Genomic DNA, 14335 nt, shown 5'->3' with positions numbered 1-14335 from the left:
GCTTCCACACAGGTGTGGTTCCTGCTTAGAGTCATGTATAAAAAATCCCAGGTGCCCATTATTTTGTCTACCATGGCTAGAAGAAGAGATCTCAGTGACTTTGAAAGAGGGGTCTCAAAGGAGTAAAGGTGGGGTTTATATGTTTGTGTGTGTGATTGTGTGTGTGTGTGTGTGTGTGTGTGTGTGTGTGTGTGTGTGTGTGTGTGTGTGTGTTGGAGTCTGAATGGGTGTGTTTGAGTGTGAATGGGTGTGTTCACGCCTGCATCAGTCAGTCACCAAGTCTCAACCCAATTGAACACGTATGGGAGATTCTGGAGCAGTGCCTGAGACAGTTTTCCATCACCATCAACAAAACACCAAATGATGGAATTTCTTGTGGAAGAATTGTGTTGCATCCCGCAAATGGAGTTCCAGAAATTTGTAGAATGTATGCCAAGGCTCATTGAAGCTGTTCTAGTGGCTCGAGGTGGTCCAACGCCCTATTAAGTCACTTTATATTGCCGTCTCCTTTATTTTGGCAGTTAACTGTACAGTGTGGATTTGATTCAAGCCTTTCTGAAACTTTTCACTGTACTGTTAATTCCAGGGAACACATCGTTCTCTTAGTTTGACTGATGTGTAGGTAGGAGGGTTCAGCGCTGTGAGTTTGGGGAGCAGCATGAGCCCGCCGCCCACCAGAGGTTCAAAGCTGAGAACTTTCACGTGACGGAATTTATCCATGAGCACGAGCAGACTGACGGACTCACGCAGCTCGCAACAAGAGTGTTCAGATTATTCAACCGCCATTCTAAACTTCTTATCGTTATGTACAACTTTCCGCTGTTATCCTGACTTTTAATCATCGAAAAGTTTGACCTTTCTTTTGTTTCCCTCTGCCATCAATTGAAGTCTCTACGTGTTGGAAAAGTTTGTGTTTTATTTCCTTTTTTAAATGGAGCGAAAGAAGCCGGTGAATGTTTATTGCTGTTGGAGCTTTCTTCTCGCTTGGTGCTGTAGTCTCACTGACTGTTACAATTTGGATGTAGACCATCCGGTTAGTTTCACTGGCCCAAATGGATCTTTATTTGGATATTCTGTGTTGTTACATAAGAACAAGCAACACACATGGTAAGCGATTAAAACATTTTGTAGGCTTATTTTACAACGTTAGTCATAAAACACTAACTGATTAGGCATCACACATGTATTATCCTCTAAGAATAAAAGTTTCCTGGGGGGTCCTTTAGGGGTTCTTCAAATTTGAAACTGTGTGATACATTTTAATTAGGGAGTCTATGAGCACAATGAACTTTGACCAGTAACTGCTGTCCAGTTGCCGTTTGACAACTTTTTGAGTGTGAAATATATATATATTTTTAAATCACACAGTTGGGATATTGATGTGTGTAAAACTATAACTTTAGTGAATGGTTGGCTGATGGTGATTTCCATAATTGTCTGTTATAGGTTATTAGTCGGAGCTCCAGTCGCGAATTCAACATTCGATCCATCCCTTATAAAACCAGGAGCAATTTATAAGTGCAGCATCTCAGGCAATAGAGAATGTCAGCAAATATCAACGGGTTTGTATTATTGATGTATTGTATATCCACTCAACTTTACAAAGAAAGAATGTGTGACCTCCATGTTAAAGATTAAGTGGTTCTGTTTATTTGACCAAGGTGGTTTGGGGTATTTGTTCACTGACATTGGATTATAAGAAAACATAATACTTTTCTTCATGTTTTAATCGAAGGGTTTATAAGGCAATATTACTGGTTATGGCAACTTCTCATATCTTGCTCTTGTTCTCACGCTCTCTCTCTTTCTCTACGCGCGCGCGCGTGTGTGTGTGTGTGTGTGTGTGTGTGTGTGTGTGTGTACTACAGGTGTGGACAGTTGTGGGAAGACTTGCGTCTCTGAGAGTGACAACCAGTGGCTCGGAGTCAGCCTGTCTAGACAGCCTAGTGATGGCCATGTATTGGTATGTTAAGTCTCTCAATTAATCAAATTGATTTATAAAGCCCTTTTTACAGCAGCAGCTATCACACATTGCATTACAGTGATGGCCATGTATTGGTATGTCAATTAGTCCCAGTAGCGGTACACAAATGTTACAACCCATTCTCAATAGTCCAGTGATGGCCATGTATTGATATGTAACAGTACAGTGATACACAGTCTTTGTGCCCATTCTGAGACCTAAATCAAATGATGAGATGGGCAACATCTGGTGAATTTAGTTTAAATAAGAAACAAGACTAGCATCATTTGCAACCCTATCAGACCTATGTCACTAGTTAGAAGACCCACAAAATGTACATGTTTTGTTTAGCCTTATAGTCTATTGTTGGTGAACGTTATTTAGGAAACTACGCTATATATTCAAAAGTATGTGGACACCCCTTCAAATTAGTGGATTCTGCTATTTCAGCCACATCTGTTGCTGACAGTTTTATAAAAATAGTTCACACAGCCATGCAATCTCCATAGACAAATATTGGCAGTAGAATGGCCTTACTGAAGAGCTCGGTGACTTTCAATGTGGCACCGTCATAGATGCGACATTTCCAACAAGTCAGTTCCTCAAATTTCTACCCTGCTTGAACTGCCTCAGTCAACTGTAAGTGGTGTTATTGTGAAGTGGAAACGTCTAGGAGCAACAACGGCTCAGCCGTGAAGTGGTAGGCCACACAAGCTTACAGAACGGGACTGCCGAGTGCTGAATGTGTAGCGCGTAAAAAGCGCTCACTACCGAAATCCTAACTGTTCGTTGGGAGCTTCATGAAATGGGTTTCCATGGCCAGGCAGCCACACAGAAGCCAAAGATCACCATGCGCAATGCCAAGCGTCGGCTGGAGTGGTGTAAAGCTCGCCGTCATTGGACTCTGGAGCAGTGGAAACGCTCTCTGGAGTGATGAGTCACGCTTCACGATCTGGCAGTCCGACAGACGAATTTGGGTTTGGCAGATGTCAGGAGAACGCTACCTGCCCGAATGCATAGTGGCAATTGTAAAGTTTGGTGAATAAAGGTCTGGGGCTGTTTTTCATGGTTCGGGCTAGGCCCATTAGTTTCAGTGAAGGGAAACCTTAACGCTACAGCATACAATGACATTCTAGACAATTCTGTGATTCCAACTATGTGGCAACAGTTTGGGGAAGGCCCTTTCCTGTTTCAGCATGACAATGCCCCTGTGCACAAAGTGAGGTCCATACAGAAATGGTTTGCCCAACATCACTAATGTTCTTGTGGCTGAATGGAAGCAAGTCCAGCAATGTTCCAACATCTAGTGGAAAGCCTTCCTAGAAGATTGGAGGCTATAAAGCACCAAGATGGGGGGGAGGGGCAACTCCATATTAATGCCCATGATTTCGGAATGATATGATTGACGAGCAGGTGTCCACATACTTTCGGTCATGTAGTGGAGGACATGCATATTCTTGGTACCATCTGCTGGACAGGGCTTGCATTATGTCACTCGTTAGAAGAACCATCGAGTTGACATGTTTTGTGTGTAGCTTATTCCATTGTTGCTCAAACAGTTGCATTTCATCCAAAACATCTGTGCTGCTTCTCGTTCCACAGGCATGTGGGCATCGTTGGAAGAACGTGTTCTATTCCAGGAAAGACAACCAGAACAAGCTGCCTCATGGTGTCTGCTACAGATACGAAGCTGACCTGAAACAGTCTCAACCACTTATCCCATGCTATAAAGGTACAACGTCTTTCTGTTTAGTACCTGTAAAACTACCTTTTTCTTGTTGTGAGACTTGTCTAGATAACCCCATAGTGCTGAAACATTGCTTCTTCTCAGATGATTGGGAGTATGCAGTCTGCTAGACTAGCTAGATACTCACAGAAAAGTAGAAAATAAGGGAGAGCCGCACACTCTAGGAGCTCAGATGCAAAAATGTAATATCCAACGTTTCTACAGCCAAGCTGTCTTCATCAGGGTATGATCACAAACACTGCGAGATGACTCGTTTATATAGGTGTGCGTTTCTTTTTCTTCTAGATTACTCACAGAAAAATAATCTAAACCATCACCTGTAGGCCTACCAGTGTGGCCTATACACAAGCACATCAATCAGTCAATAACCCAGGACAAACAGGAGTAATCCATATGGTTTTTTTCTCACCATGACCACGCCACTCCTGTAATTAATCTGCACTGAGAGGTTGAATGAAATTACATGTGTCTCTTTCCAGATCATCAACGGAAGTTTGGTGAAGACTACGGATCATGCCAAGCAGGAATATCCAACTTTCTGAATGAGGTATTAATTCATCTAGATATTCTTTTTAGATCCATAGTTTATGTGAAGCCTGTGCTGGTAATACAGCCTGTGCTGGTAATACAGCCTGTGCTGGTAATACAGCCTGTGCTGGTAATACAGCCTGTGCTGGTAATACAGCCTGTGCTGGTAATACAGCCTGTGCTGGTAATACAGCCTGTGCTGGTAATACAGCCTGTGCTGGTAATACAGCCTGTGCTGGTAACAGCCAGTGCTGGTAATACAGCCTGTGCTGGTAATACAGCCTGTGCTGGTAATACAGCCTGTGCTGGTAATACAGCCAGTGCTGGTAATACAGCCTGTGCTGGTAATACAGCCTGTGCTGGTAATACAGCCAGTGCTGGTAATACAGCCTGTGCTGGTAATACAGCCTGTGCTGGTAATACAGCCTGTGCTGGTAATACAGCCAGTGCTGGTAATACAGCCTGTGCTGGTAATACAGCCTGTGCTGGAAATACAGCATGTGCTGGTAATACAGCCAGTGCTGGTAATACAGCCAGTGCTGGTAATACAGCTTGTTCTGGAAATACAGCCTGTGCTGGTAATACAGCCTGTGCTGGAAATACAGCATGAGCTGGTAATACAGCCAGTGCTGGTAATACAGCTTGTTCTGGAAATACAGCCTGTGCTGGTAATACAGCTTGTTCTGGAAATACAGCCTGTGCTGGTAATACAGCTTGTTCTGGAAATACAGCCTGTGCTGGTAATACAGCTTGTTCTGGAAATACAGCCTGTGCTGGTAATACAAGTCACAAACTTACAAGCACGTACAGAAAATCACGAATATACAGTAAATCACAAAGATACATCACAAACTGCCATTCTATAATGTATGTTTTGTGTTGTTTTTCTTCAGGACTTGATAATAATGGGAGCCCCTGGGACATCGTACTGGACTGGGTCTGTTCTGGTCTACAACACCTCCAGTATGGTCCTGTCTGCCTATGTGGATGACGACAGCACTGTCCTCTATGGCAGTTATCTGGGTACATATATGTAATACAACATATGGCACATTAGGTACATTAATAATATCATGGTTGGAGACGATCAGAAGGACTTGTCTTGTTGTCACACGTCTCAGTTGTTTTTCTGCAGAGGCTGTAAGTTAGTGAAGTGTAACGTAATGAAATTTGAAGAGGAAGCATGCTTTTTCTGTGTCTTTGTGTGTTGAGAGAACACGCTCTGTGTGTGTGAACAGGAAGCTGATTGTCAGGTGCACACACACACACACACACACACACACACACACACACACACACACACACACACACACACACACACACACACACACACACACACACACACTATTGCTCAGTATGTGATCAATTGTAGTTACTGCAAAAAATGATGTCTCTCTGTCAAGGGGATTCATATCAGTGTTTTTAACCAAACTAGTGCTGTCAAAAAGTGCATTTTTCAAACATACTTTCATGCATGGAAAAGACCTCTCGTGTAACCCTTTTTTAAAGCTCTTATCAAAGGAATGTTGTTTTCTCATCAAGCCAGTCACAGTGTGGCTTGTTGCTCTTATCTCAACCAGTACCATCTGGTTCTACCTGTGTTGTTGGTTATACTAAGGTTGTACCAAGGTTGTATTAAGGTTTTACTAACATTGTACGGACATTGTATTAATTAAGAATCCGCCCTTGTATTAATTAATGACATACCCAAATCTAACTGCCTGTAGCTCAGGCCCTGAAGCAAGGATATGCATATTCTTGGTACCATTTGGAAGGAAACACTTTGAAGTTTGTGGAAATGTGAAAGGAATGTAGGGGAATATAACACAATAGAACTGGTAAAAGATAATACACAAAAAAAACAGTTCTAATAGCTACTGTAAATTGGACAGTGCAGTTAGATTAACACGAATTTAAGCTTTCTGCCAATATCAGATATGTCTATGTCCTGGGAAATGTTCTTGTTACTTACAACCTCATGCTAATCGCATTAGCCTACGTTAGCTCAAAAGTCCCGTGGATGGGACACCGATCCCAAAGAAGTTTTAACGTTGTAATACATTTCCATTGCCAGGCAACTTTGATAGTCTGATTCGTTGGTTATAATAAAGTTGTACTGGTGTTGTACTAACGTTATGATCCTTAATTTCATCACCAGGCTACTCGGTTGGCGCCGGCCACTTCCTTCACCCTGACTCCACAGAGATCGTTGGAGGTGCACCCCAGCACAGGCAGACTGGTAAAGTAAGAGTTCATTTAAGTCCTGTTTTTCCTTTTACCCCCGTCCCATCACTCCATCACCTGCCTGTAGATAGAAAGCACAGTACCAACACTTGCACATGTATCGGCTCGTTTCGTTTGAACTGACAAGCAGGGGGTAGTAAAGCGGTAAGTACAATGCAGTATGTGTGTTTAAATCACCATCCAGGCTGATGCAAAATATATGATGCATCGGGCATTCCTCCTTCTGCTGGGGAAATGTATGAAATATGTGTTGCTGAAAAAGACCATGGCACCCTATTCCCTATACTGTACTACTTTTGACCAGAGCCCTATGGGGGTGACATGTGGGGGACACATACCATGTTTTAGCTGCTCAGGTATGTCTATTACTATAGTAAGATCTTGTGATGATAGGCCCTCTGTTGATTGATGGCACTAAGGCAGAAGGCCTTTATTCTGAAATAGCTGAAAGGATTTGGTTGTAAATATATTTACATTTAAGTCATTTAGCAGAAGCTCTTTTTCCAGAGCGACATACAGTCACTGCATTCAATCAAGGTAGATACAATGTGGGCAAGTAACTGTATATGAGTGATAGATTGATGACATATACTGTAGTTACCTCTGCCTCTGCTGTATGTATACGTTCGTATGTCTGCTAAACTAATGTAAATGTATCTCTCTGCAGAAAGAGGAAGTGGGGAATCATTATGTCATGTGGCAATTCAGTGCACATTTTATGAAGGACATTGTTATTTACATGTTTTTTTACTGTACAAGTTGCCAGTTGTCAATGACCTTATCAAATGCATCCCCCACAGGAGTGTTAATATGATAGATTAATTATATTTGATCAGTAGAAAGCAGATGATGTGTGGGCATTGGGTCTGGGTCTGTGGGTCTGTGTGAATGCATTTTACCACCTGTATACTCATCATTAGTTGGCTTTAGGTCCTGATGTGACCAGGTCTTGTTTCTCCTCTTCTCCAGGCCTACCTATTCAGAGCTGAAGAAAACATGCTGAAGATCATCAGTGAAGTCAAGGGAAGCAAGGTGAAAATTAGTAGCCATATATCTTTGACATTTTAGTCATTAAGCAGACGCTCTTATCCAGAGCGACTTACATTAGTGAGTACATGTATTTTCCCTCGTACTGGTCCCCCGTGGGAACCCAGGCAGTGTAAGCACCTTGCTCTACCAACGTGGGACCAATCTCCATTGGACATGCTCTTTAGTCTAGGACTGGGTTTAATCTGTGTCTGGGAAACCAGTCTTTAATGTCTCAGTTCTTAATGTCTTAATTTTGACACAGAACTAGATCATACCTCCTCGCTTTAAAAATACATTTGGTTGATGTGATTGACTATATAGACATAAAACCTGCTTTCCTATACTGTAGCTGGGCTCCTATTTTGGTGCCAGTGTGTGTGCCGTGGACCTGAATGGAGATGGCCTGTCTGATCTACTGGTAGGAGCTCCCATGTACAGCACCATGAGAGAGGAGGGACGAGTCCATGTCTACATCAACCAAGGAGCTGTAAGTACTGGGATCTTTCCGTATTAGTTTTTCCTTCAATTCAATCCAACTTTATACAGAACCAGTCAAAGGTTTGGACACACCTACTCATTCCAGGGGGGTTCTTTATTTAGACTATTTTCTACAATCTAGAATAATAGTGAAGACATCAAAACTATGAAATAACTGTGAAATAACACATATGGAATCATGTAAGTAGCCAAAAAAGTGATAAACAAATATACATTTTATATTTTATATTTGAGATTCTTCAAGGTAGCCATACAGTATATACATATGAGATGAGTAATGTAGGATATGTAGACATTATTAAAGTGATGTTATTTAAAGTGACTAGTGATACCTTAAATTAAATCCATTTATTACATTTATGGCCAGAGATTTGAGTCTGTATGTTGGCAGCAGCCACTCTATGTTAGTGATGGCTGTTTAACAGTTTGATGGCCTTGAGATAGAAGCTGTTTTTCACTCTCTCAGTCCCAGCTTTGATGCACCTGTACTGACCTCGCCTTCTGGATGATAGCGTGGTGAACAGGCAGTGGCTCGGGTGGTTGTTGTCCTTTGATGATAATTTTGGCCTTCCTGTGACATCGGGTGGTGTAAGTGTCCTGGAGGGCAGGTAGTTTTCCCCCCGGTGATGTGTTGTGAAGACCGCACAACCATCTGGAGAGCCTTGCAGCTGTGGGCGGTGCAGTTGCCATACCAGGCGGTGATACAGCCCAACAGGATGCTATCGATAGTGCATCTGTAAAAGTTTGTGAGTCTTTTAGAGGTGCTGTTATGCCTTCTTCACCACGCTGTCTGTGTGGGTGGACCATTTCAATTTGTCCGTGATGTGTACGCCGAGGAACTTAAAACTTTCCACCTTCTCCACTACTGTCCCGTCGATGTGGATGGGGGGGGGTGCTCCCTTTGCTGTTTCCTGAAGTCCACGATCATTCCTTTGTTTTGTTACGTTATTACCCACACTCTGAGGGCCCTCAGCTCCGCTCTGTAGGCCGTCTCGTCGTTGTTGGTAATGAAGCCTACCACTGTAGTGTCGTCTGCAAACTTGATGATTGAGTTGGAGGCGTGCATGGCCACGCAGTCATGGGTGAACAGGAGAGGGAGAACGCACCCTTGTGGGGCCCCAGTGTTGAGGAGATGTTGTTTCCTACCCTCACCACCTGGGGGTGGCCCATCAGAAAGTCCTGGACCCAGTTGCACAGGGCAGGGTCAAGACCCAGGGTCTCAAGCTTGATGATGAGTTTGGAGGGTACTATGGTGTTAAATGCTGAGTTGTAATCGATGAACAGCATTCTTACATAGGTATTGCTCTAATGACGTGGCAAGGGATGCTGTGTGGGCCAGCAGCCTTGCGAGGGTTAACACGTTTAAATGTTTTACTCACATTGACCACGGTGAAGGAGAGCCTACAGACTTTGGTAGCGGGCCGTATCAGTGGCACTGTATTGTCCTAAAAGCAAAGAAGTTGTTTAATTTGTCTGGGAGCAAGACGTCAATGTCCGTGGCGGGGCTGGTTTTCTTTTTGTAATCCGTGATTGACTGTAGACCCTGCCACATACATCTCGTGTTTGAGCCGTTGAATTGCAACTCTACTTTGTCTCTTGTTTTTATTTATTTTACTAGGCAAGTCAGTTAAGAACAAATTCTTATTTTCAATGACGACCTAGGAACAGTGGGTTAACTGCCTTGTTCAGGGGCAGAACGACAGATTTGTTTACCTTGTCAGCTCGGGGATTCAATGTTGGTTACAAGTCCAACGCTCTAACCACTAGGCTACCTGCCGCCCCTATACTGACGCTTTGGTTGTTTGATTGCCCTGCGGAGGGAATAGCTACACTGTTTGTATTCGGTCATGTTTCCAGTCGCCTTGCCATGATTAAAAGCGGTGATTCGCACTTTCAGTTTTGTGCAAATGTTGCCATCAATCCACGGTTTCTGGTTAAGGAAGGTTTTAACCTGTTGGGGCTAGGGGGCAGTATTTGCACGGCCGGATAAAAAACGTACCCGATTTAATCTGGTTACTACTCCTGCCCAGTAACTAGAATATGCATATAATTATTGGCTTTGGATAGAAAACACCCTAAAGTTTCTAAAACTGTTTGAATGGTGTCTGTGAGTATAACAGAACTCATTTGGCAGGCCAAAACCTGAGAAGATTCCTTACAGGAAGTGGCCTGTCTGACCATTTCTTGCCCTCCTTGATCATCTCTAACAAATACAGGGGATCTCTGGCATGACGTGACACTTCCTACGGCTCCCATGGGCTCTCAGAAGGCGGGAAAAAGCTGAATCGTGGCTTTGCAGGCTCTGGCTGAAAAACATTAGCGCGTTTGGATAGTGGCCAGTCACAGTACTATGAAACTCAGGCTCGTGCACGAGGGGATCCCATGCTTTTATTTTCTCTCTCTTTGTACGTATACACGCTTTCCCGGTCAGAATATTATCGCTTTTTTACGAGAAAAATGGCATAAAAATTGATTTTAAACAGGGGTTGACATGCTTCGAAGTACGGTAATGGAATATTTAGAATTTTTTTGTCACGAAATGCGTTGTGCTCGTGACCCTTATTTACACTTCGGATAGTGTCTTGAACGCACGAACAAAACGCCGCTATTTGGATATAACAATGGATTATTTTGAACCAAACCAACATTTGTTATTGAAGTAGCAGTCCTGGGAGTGCATTCTGACGAAGAACACCAAAGGTAATAACATTTTTCTTATAGTAAATCTGACTTTGGTGAGTGCTAAACTTGCTGGGTGTCTAAATAGCTAGCCGTGGTGGCTGGGCTATCTACTCAGAATATTGCAAAATGTGCTTTCACCGAAAAGCTTAACAGTTTTTTGGTTACTACATGATTCCATATGTGTTATTTCATATTTTTGATGTCTTCACTATTATTCTACAATTTAGAAAATAGTAAAAATAAAGAAAACCCTTCAATGATTAGGTGGGTCCAAATGTTTTGACTGTTTGTATGCCCTCAAAGGAAATTAAGAAAGGCATGATACTTAAAAGTTTCATAATCAACACAACACCTTTCACATAAAAAAATACAGTACATAACAGAACACTTTGATTTCCCTGATTCCTCTTCTTGCCTTCTCAAAACTCATTGGAGGAGAAGGTCAGAGGGGAGGGACCTTGGATTTTCTCCTCCAATGTGGCTTGAGAAGGAGGCGATATGAGTGGATGCGAGTAATTTCGGAAAAAATTATTGAGAGCGAGTCAACCTTTCTTTCAACCCTATCATGAAAACATTAGTGTGCATTTTTTTTGTTTTGCAAATTGCATTGGTTCTACAGTAATTTGATGGCCCATTACCTATTGAAATGTTTACTTTAAACTTTGCATGGCTGTTATATGGAACACTTCCCTGAAAAATGCCTTAAATTCATTTACATTTACATTTTAGTCATTTAGCAGACGCTCTTATCCAGAGCGACTTACAGTAGTGAATACATACATTTCATACATTTTCATTTCATTTCATGCATTATTTTTTTTCTTCTTTTTTTTCAGTTTATTAATAGATTGAATGTCAACAAATGAAGGCTTCGGCCTGTATAGTGTGTTGGTCTCCATAAACACGTATGTGTGATATTCAAAGTACACCCTCATGAACAACTTGGCCATCTCAGATACTTAATGAAACTGAACAACACCAACAGGCACTTCCTCACATCACATATCACACACACTCTTACCATCACAACTTAACTCTGTAGTTACTATAATATGATAGTTACGCATCTCATAGAATACTGGTGGTGTGCGCTGTTATAACAAACACTTTTCAATACCAATGATGGTATCACTTTACATTAAGTTGCTCTTATAATTGGCTAGTAACATCCAGACTACCTAACATCTAGACTACCTATGCAGCTTTCAGAACAATCAGATACTTCTATAGAAAAGCATATGGTCATGAAGTAAATATATTTTCCTTTCATGGTCATTTCCTATTCAAGAAGTGTCTGGAGATACTATATTGCACTGGCGGATGATCTAAAACAACCCAGCATAATGATAGCAGGACTTGAGGGCTGTTTCTATGACTGATGAGTTTGTATTACGGAACACTAAACCAGAGGATATCTGCTACATTTACAGTGTTCCACTAAGGACCAGGCAACTCTGAATGACATGACTAACTTCCTTACCAACCTAGTGACTAAATAACTGCAATTACACAATCATGAAGCTTAGCTAGCTAGCTATTTCCGCAATATATCTACTTCATCAAATTACTTATTTTTTCTTCTAAAAGCGATTACCTTGGGATGAGTAGAGAATGAATCTTAAGACTGTGAATACATTTATTTTTCAGGCTAATATGAAGGAAGCAGAGTTTCAGTTGGCTGGAAGCAAATCGTATGCTGCAAGATTTGGGGAGACCATAACCGATCTGGGAGATATTGATGACGATGGCTTTCCTGGTGAGTTTTAATCATTATTTTAGCAAAGATGCATAACAATTTATATGTTAATGATGTGATATTCCGAGTAGGTGCTGTTCTAATTTTTTGGTGCTTTTTGTTGCGCAAGCAAATCTCCCCACATTTTAGTTAAACACATTAGCAGTCTTTCTCAGGACGAACTAGACTAGAGTAAGTGACATACACCATATAACAGCCACGCTCCACACTGAGCATCACCACTCACCAACCAGCTAACTACATCGGCAAAGCTGATCAGAGGGCCTCAATGTACTTCCAACTGCCACTTACACCAGCCTAGGTCCTTCACACACACACACACACACACACACACACACACACACACACACACACACACACACACACACACACACACACACACACACACACACACACATAGAGAGAGAGTGTGGCAGGTCAGTGTAGACTAGCCATAGGTTAGAGCATGTGCAGCCAGTCTGAGAGGAGTGGTGGGGGTCTGCCTGGTGTTATTTAGGTCATTATGCATTATGTCCCTGTAAACCTGTAAGTTAACTCATATGTGCATCCAAAAAAGCACCCTATTCTCTATATAGTGCACTACTAGGGAATAGGGTTCCATTTGAGATGCATCCTAAGTTAACCCCTGACTGGCTGACTGTAAATATGTTCCAGATGTGGCGGTGGGTGCTCCACAGGAGGAAGAGCTGCGTGGGGCTATATATATCTACAATGGGAGGAAGACAGGGATCTCTCAGACTTACTCTCAAGTATGTACACAGCTACGGCTATGTCACAGCTGCCGTTTGTCTGCAGGCTTCAGGGACAGGAGATTACTGGGAGGGAAGAAGGAAGGAAAAATTAGGGAGGGAGGGAGTTGGGCTGTCAGGGATTGAAGGGAGGGAAGGATGGGGTCGGGTTCTCCCTTCTCCGAGTAATTATTAGGGCCAGGAGATTAAAGGGAGGAAAGAAAGAAGGGAAAGAAGAGAGGGAGGAAAAGGGAAGGAAGGAGGGAGTGACGGAAAAAGGGGGGTCAGGGTCCTCCTCCCTCTGACCAAGGCTCTCCCCTATCCTGCTGTGACAAATGTTCCTTTGTTTTTTTCTGTGTGCTCTCAGACAGTCAGAAGAGAGTTCCTGACTTTGAATTGCTGCAATTTCCTGAAACTGTTTGGTCCCCTTCTTTTCTCTGTCTGAGCATGAGACATACCATGAAGATAACTCAAATTATACTGTATGTAAATAGATTTCTGTCAATGTGGAGTACAACCTCTTGGAGAAAATGCAGTTACTGTGTATCCAAATATAGAGAGATTACATTGCTTGCATCTCAACGCTCCATGTATTAGGGGGGAGCAGCTATGCTTCCTGGGGCCCAGAAAAATGAAGGCAGTTATATACAATTAAATAAACATTACATTACCTTTCACAACATATTTCACCACACATTAAGTGTGTGCTCTCAGGCCACTACTCTACTACCACATAACTACAACACAAAATCTATGTGTACTTGTGTATGTGAACAGTAGTGTATAAAGTGTGTACGGTACAGAGGATTGTTATCTGTATGACTAATCAAGCTGTTCTTGTTTCATCAGAGGATCACCGGGTCTCTTCTGGGCAATGAGTTAAAGATGTTCGGCCAGTCTGTTTCCGGAGGCATCGATGTTGACGGAAACGGTTACCAAGGTAGTGCTCCCTTTCTTGACTGTCACTGTTGTGTAGAGTGCTTCCCTCCAGCACAATGATGGAGTCTGTCTCTGTTTCTCTGCTGCTGACTAGAACAGAACACACTGTAGTGTCCCGCTATGATGTCACACACGCTGTGTCTTAAATTAGTAAGGTCGTCAAAACACAAAATATGGCAGTGGTGGAAACAGAACTGAGGACAGGGGATGGGGAATTATGT

At 42.4% G+C, this 14335-nt stretch overlaps 1 protein-coding gene across 1 annotated transcript in view; it reads left to right on the top strand.

Moving 5' to 3' along the window:
* The first annotated feature begins 405 nt into the window (after nucleotides 1-405).
* Nucleotides 406-14335, top strand: part of LOC106582201 (integrin alpha-4) — a 31088-nt gene continuing 17158 nt past the window's right edge. Inside the window, exons 1-12 of the mRNA XM_045704724.1 lie at nucleotides 406-1107; nucleotides 1447-1562; nucleotides 1869-1963; nucleotides 3566-3695; nucleotides 4190-4257; nucleotides 5132-5261; nucleotides 6397-6482; nucleotides 7452-7514; nucleotides 7861-7998; nucleotides 12339-12447; nucleotides 13102-13196; nucleotides 14025-14115. Of these exons, the coding sequence (XP_045560680.1) occupies nucleotides 932-1107; nucleotides 1447-1562; nucleotides 1869-1963; nucleotides 3566-3695; nucleotides 4190-4257; nucleotides 5132-5261; nucleotides 6397-6482; nucleotides 7452-7514; nucleotides 7861-7998; nucleotides 12339-12447; nucleotides 13102-13196; nucleotides 14025-14115 (1297 nt within the window). The 5' untranslated portion in view covers nucleotides 406-931. The remainder of the gene's footprint in view (nucleotides 1108-1446; nucleotides 1563-1868; nucleotides 1964-3565; nucleotides 3696-4189; nucleotides 4258-5131; nucleotides 5262-6396; nucleotides 6483-7451; nucleotides 7515-7860; nucleotides 7999-12338; nucleotides 12448-13101; nucleotides 13197-14024; nucleotides 14116-14335) is intronic.

Source organism: Salmo salar, chromosome ssa21 (assembly GCF_905237065.1).
Source record: "Salmo salar chromosome ssa21, Ssal_v3.1, whole genome shotgun sequence".
Classification (NCBI taxonomy): domain Eukaryota; kingdom Metazoa; phylum Chordata; class Actinopteri; order Salmoniformes; family Salmonidae; genus Salmo; species Salmo salar.
Note: the sequence above shows the minus strand (reverse complement) of the source record. Positions and strands in the feature narration are given on the sequence as shown.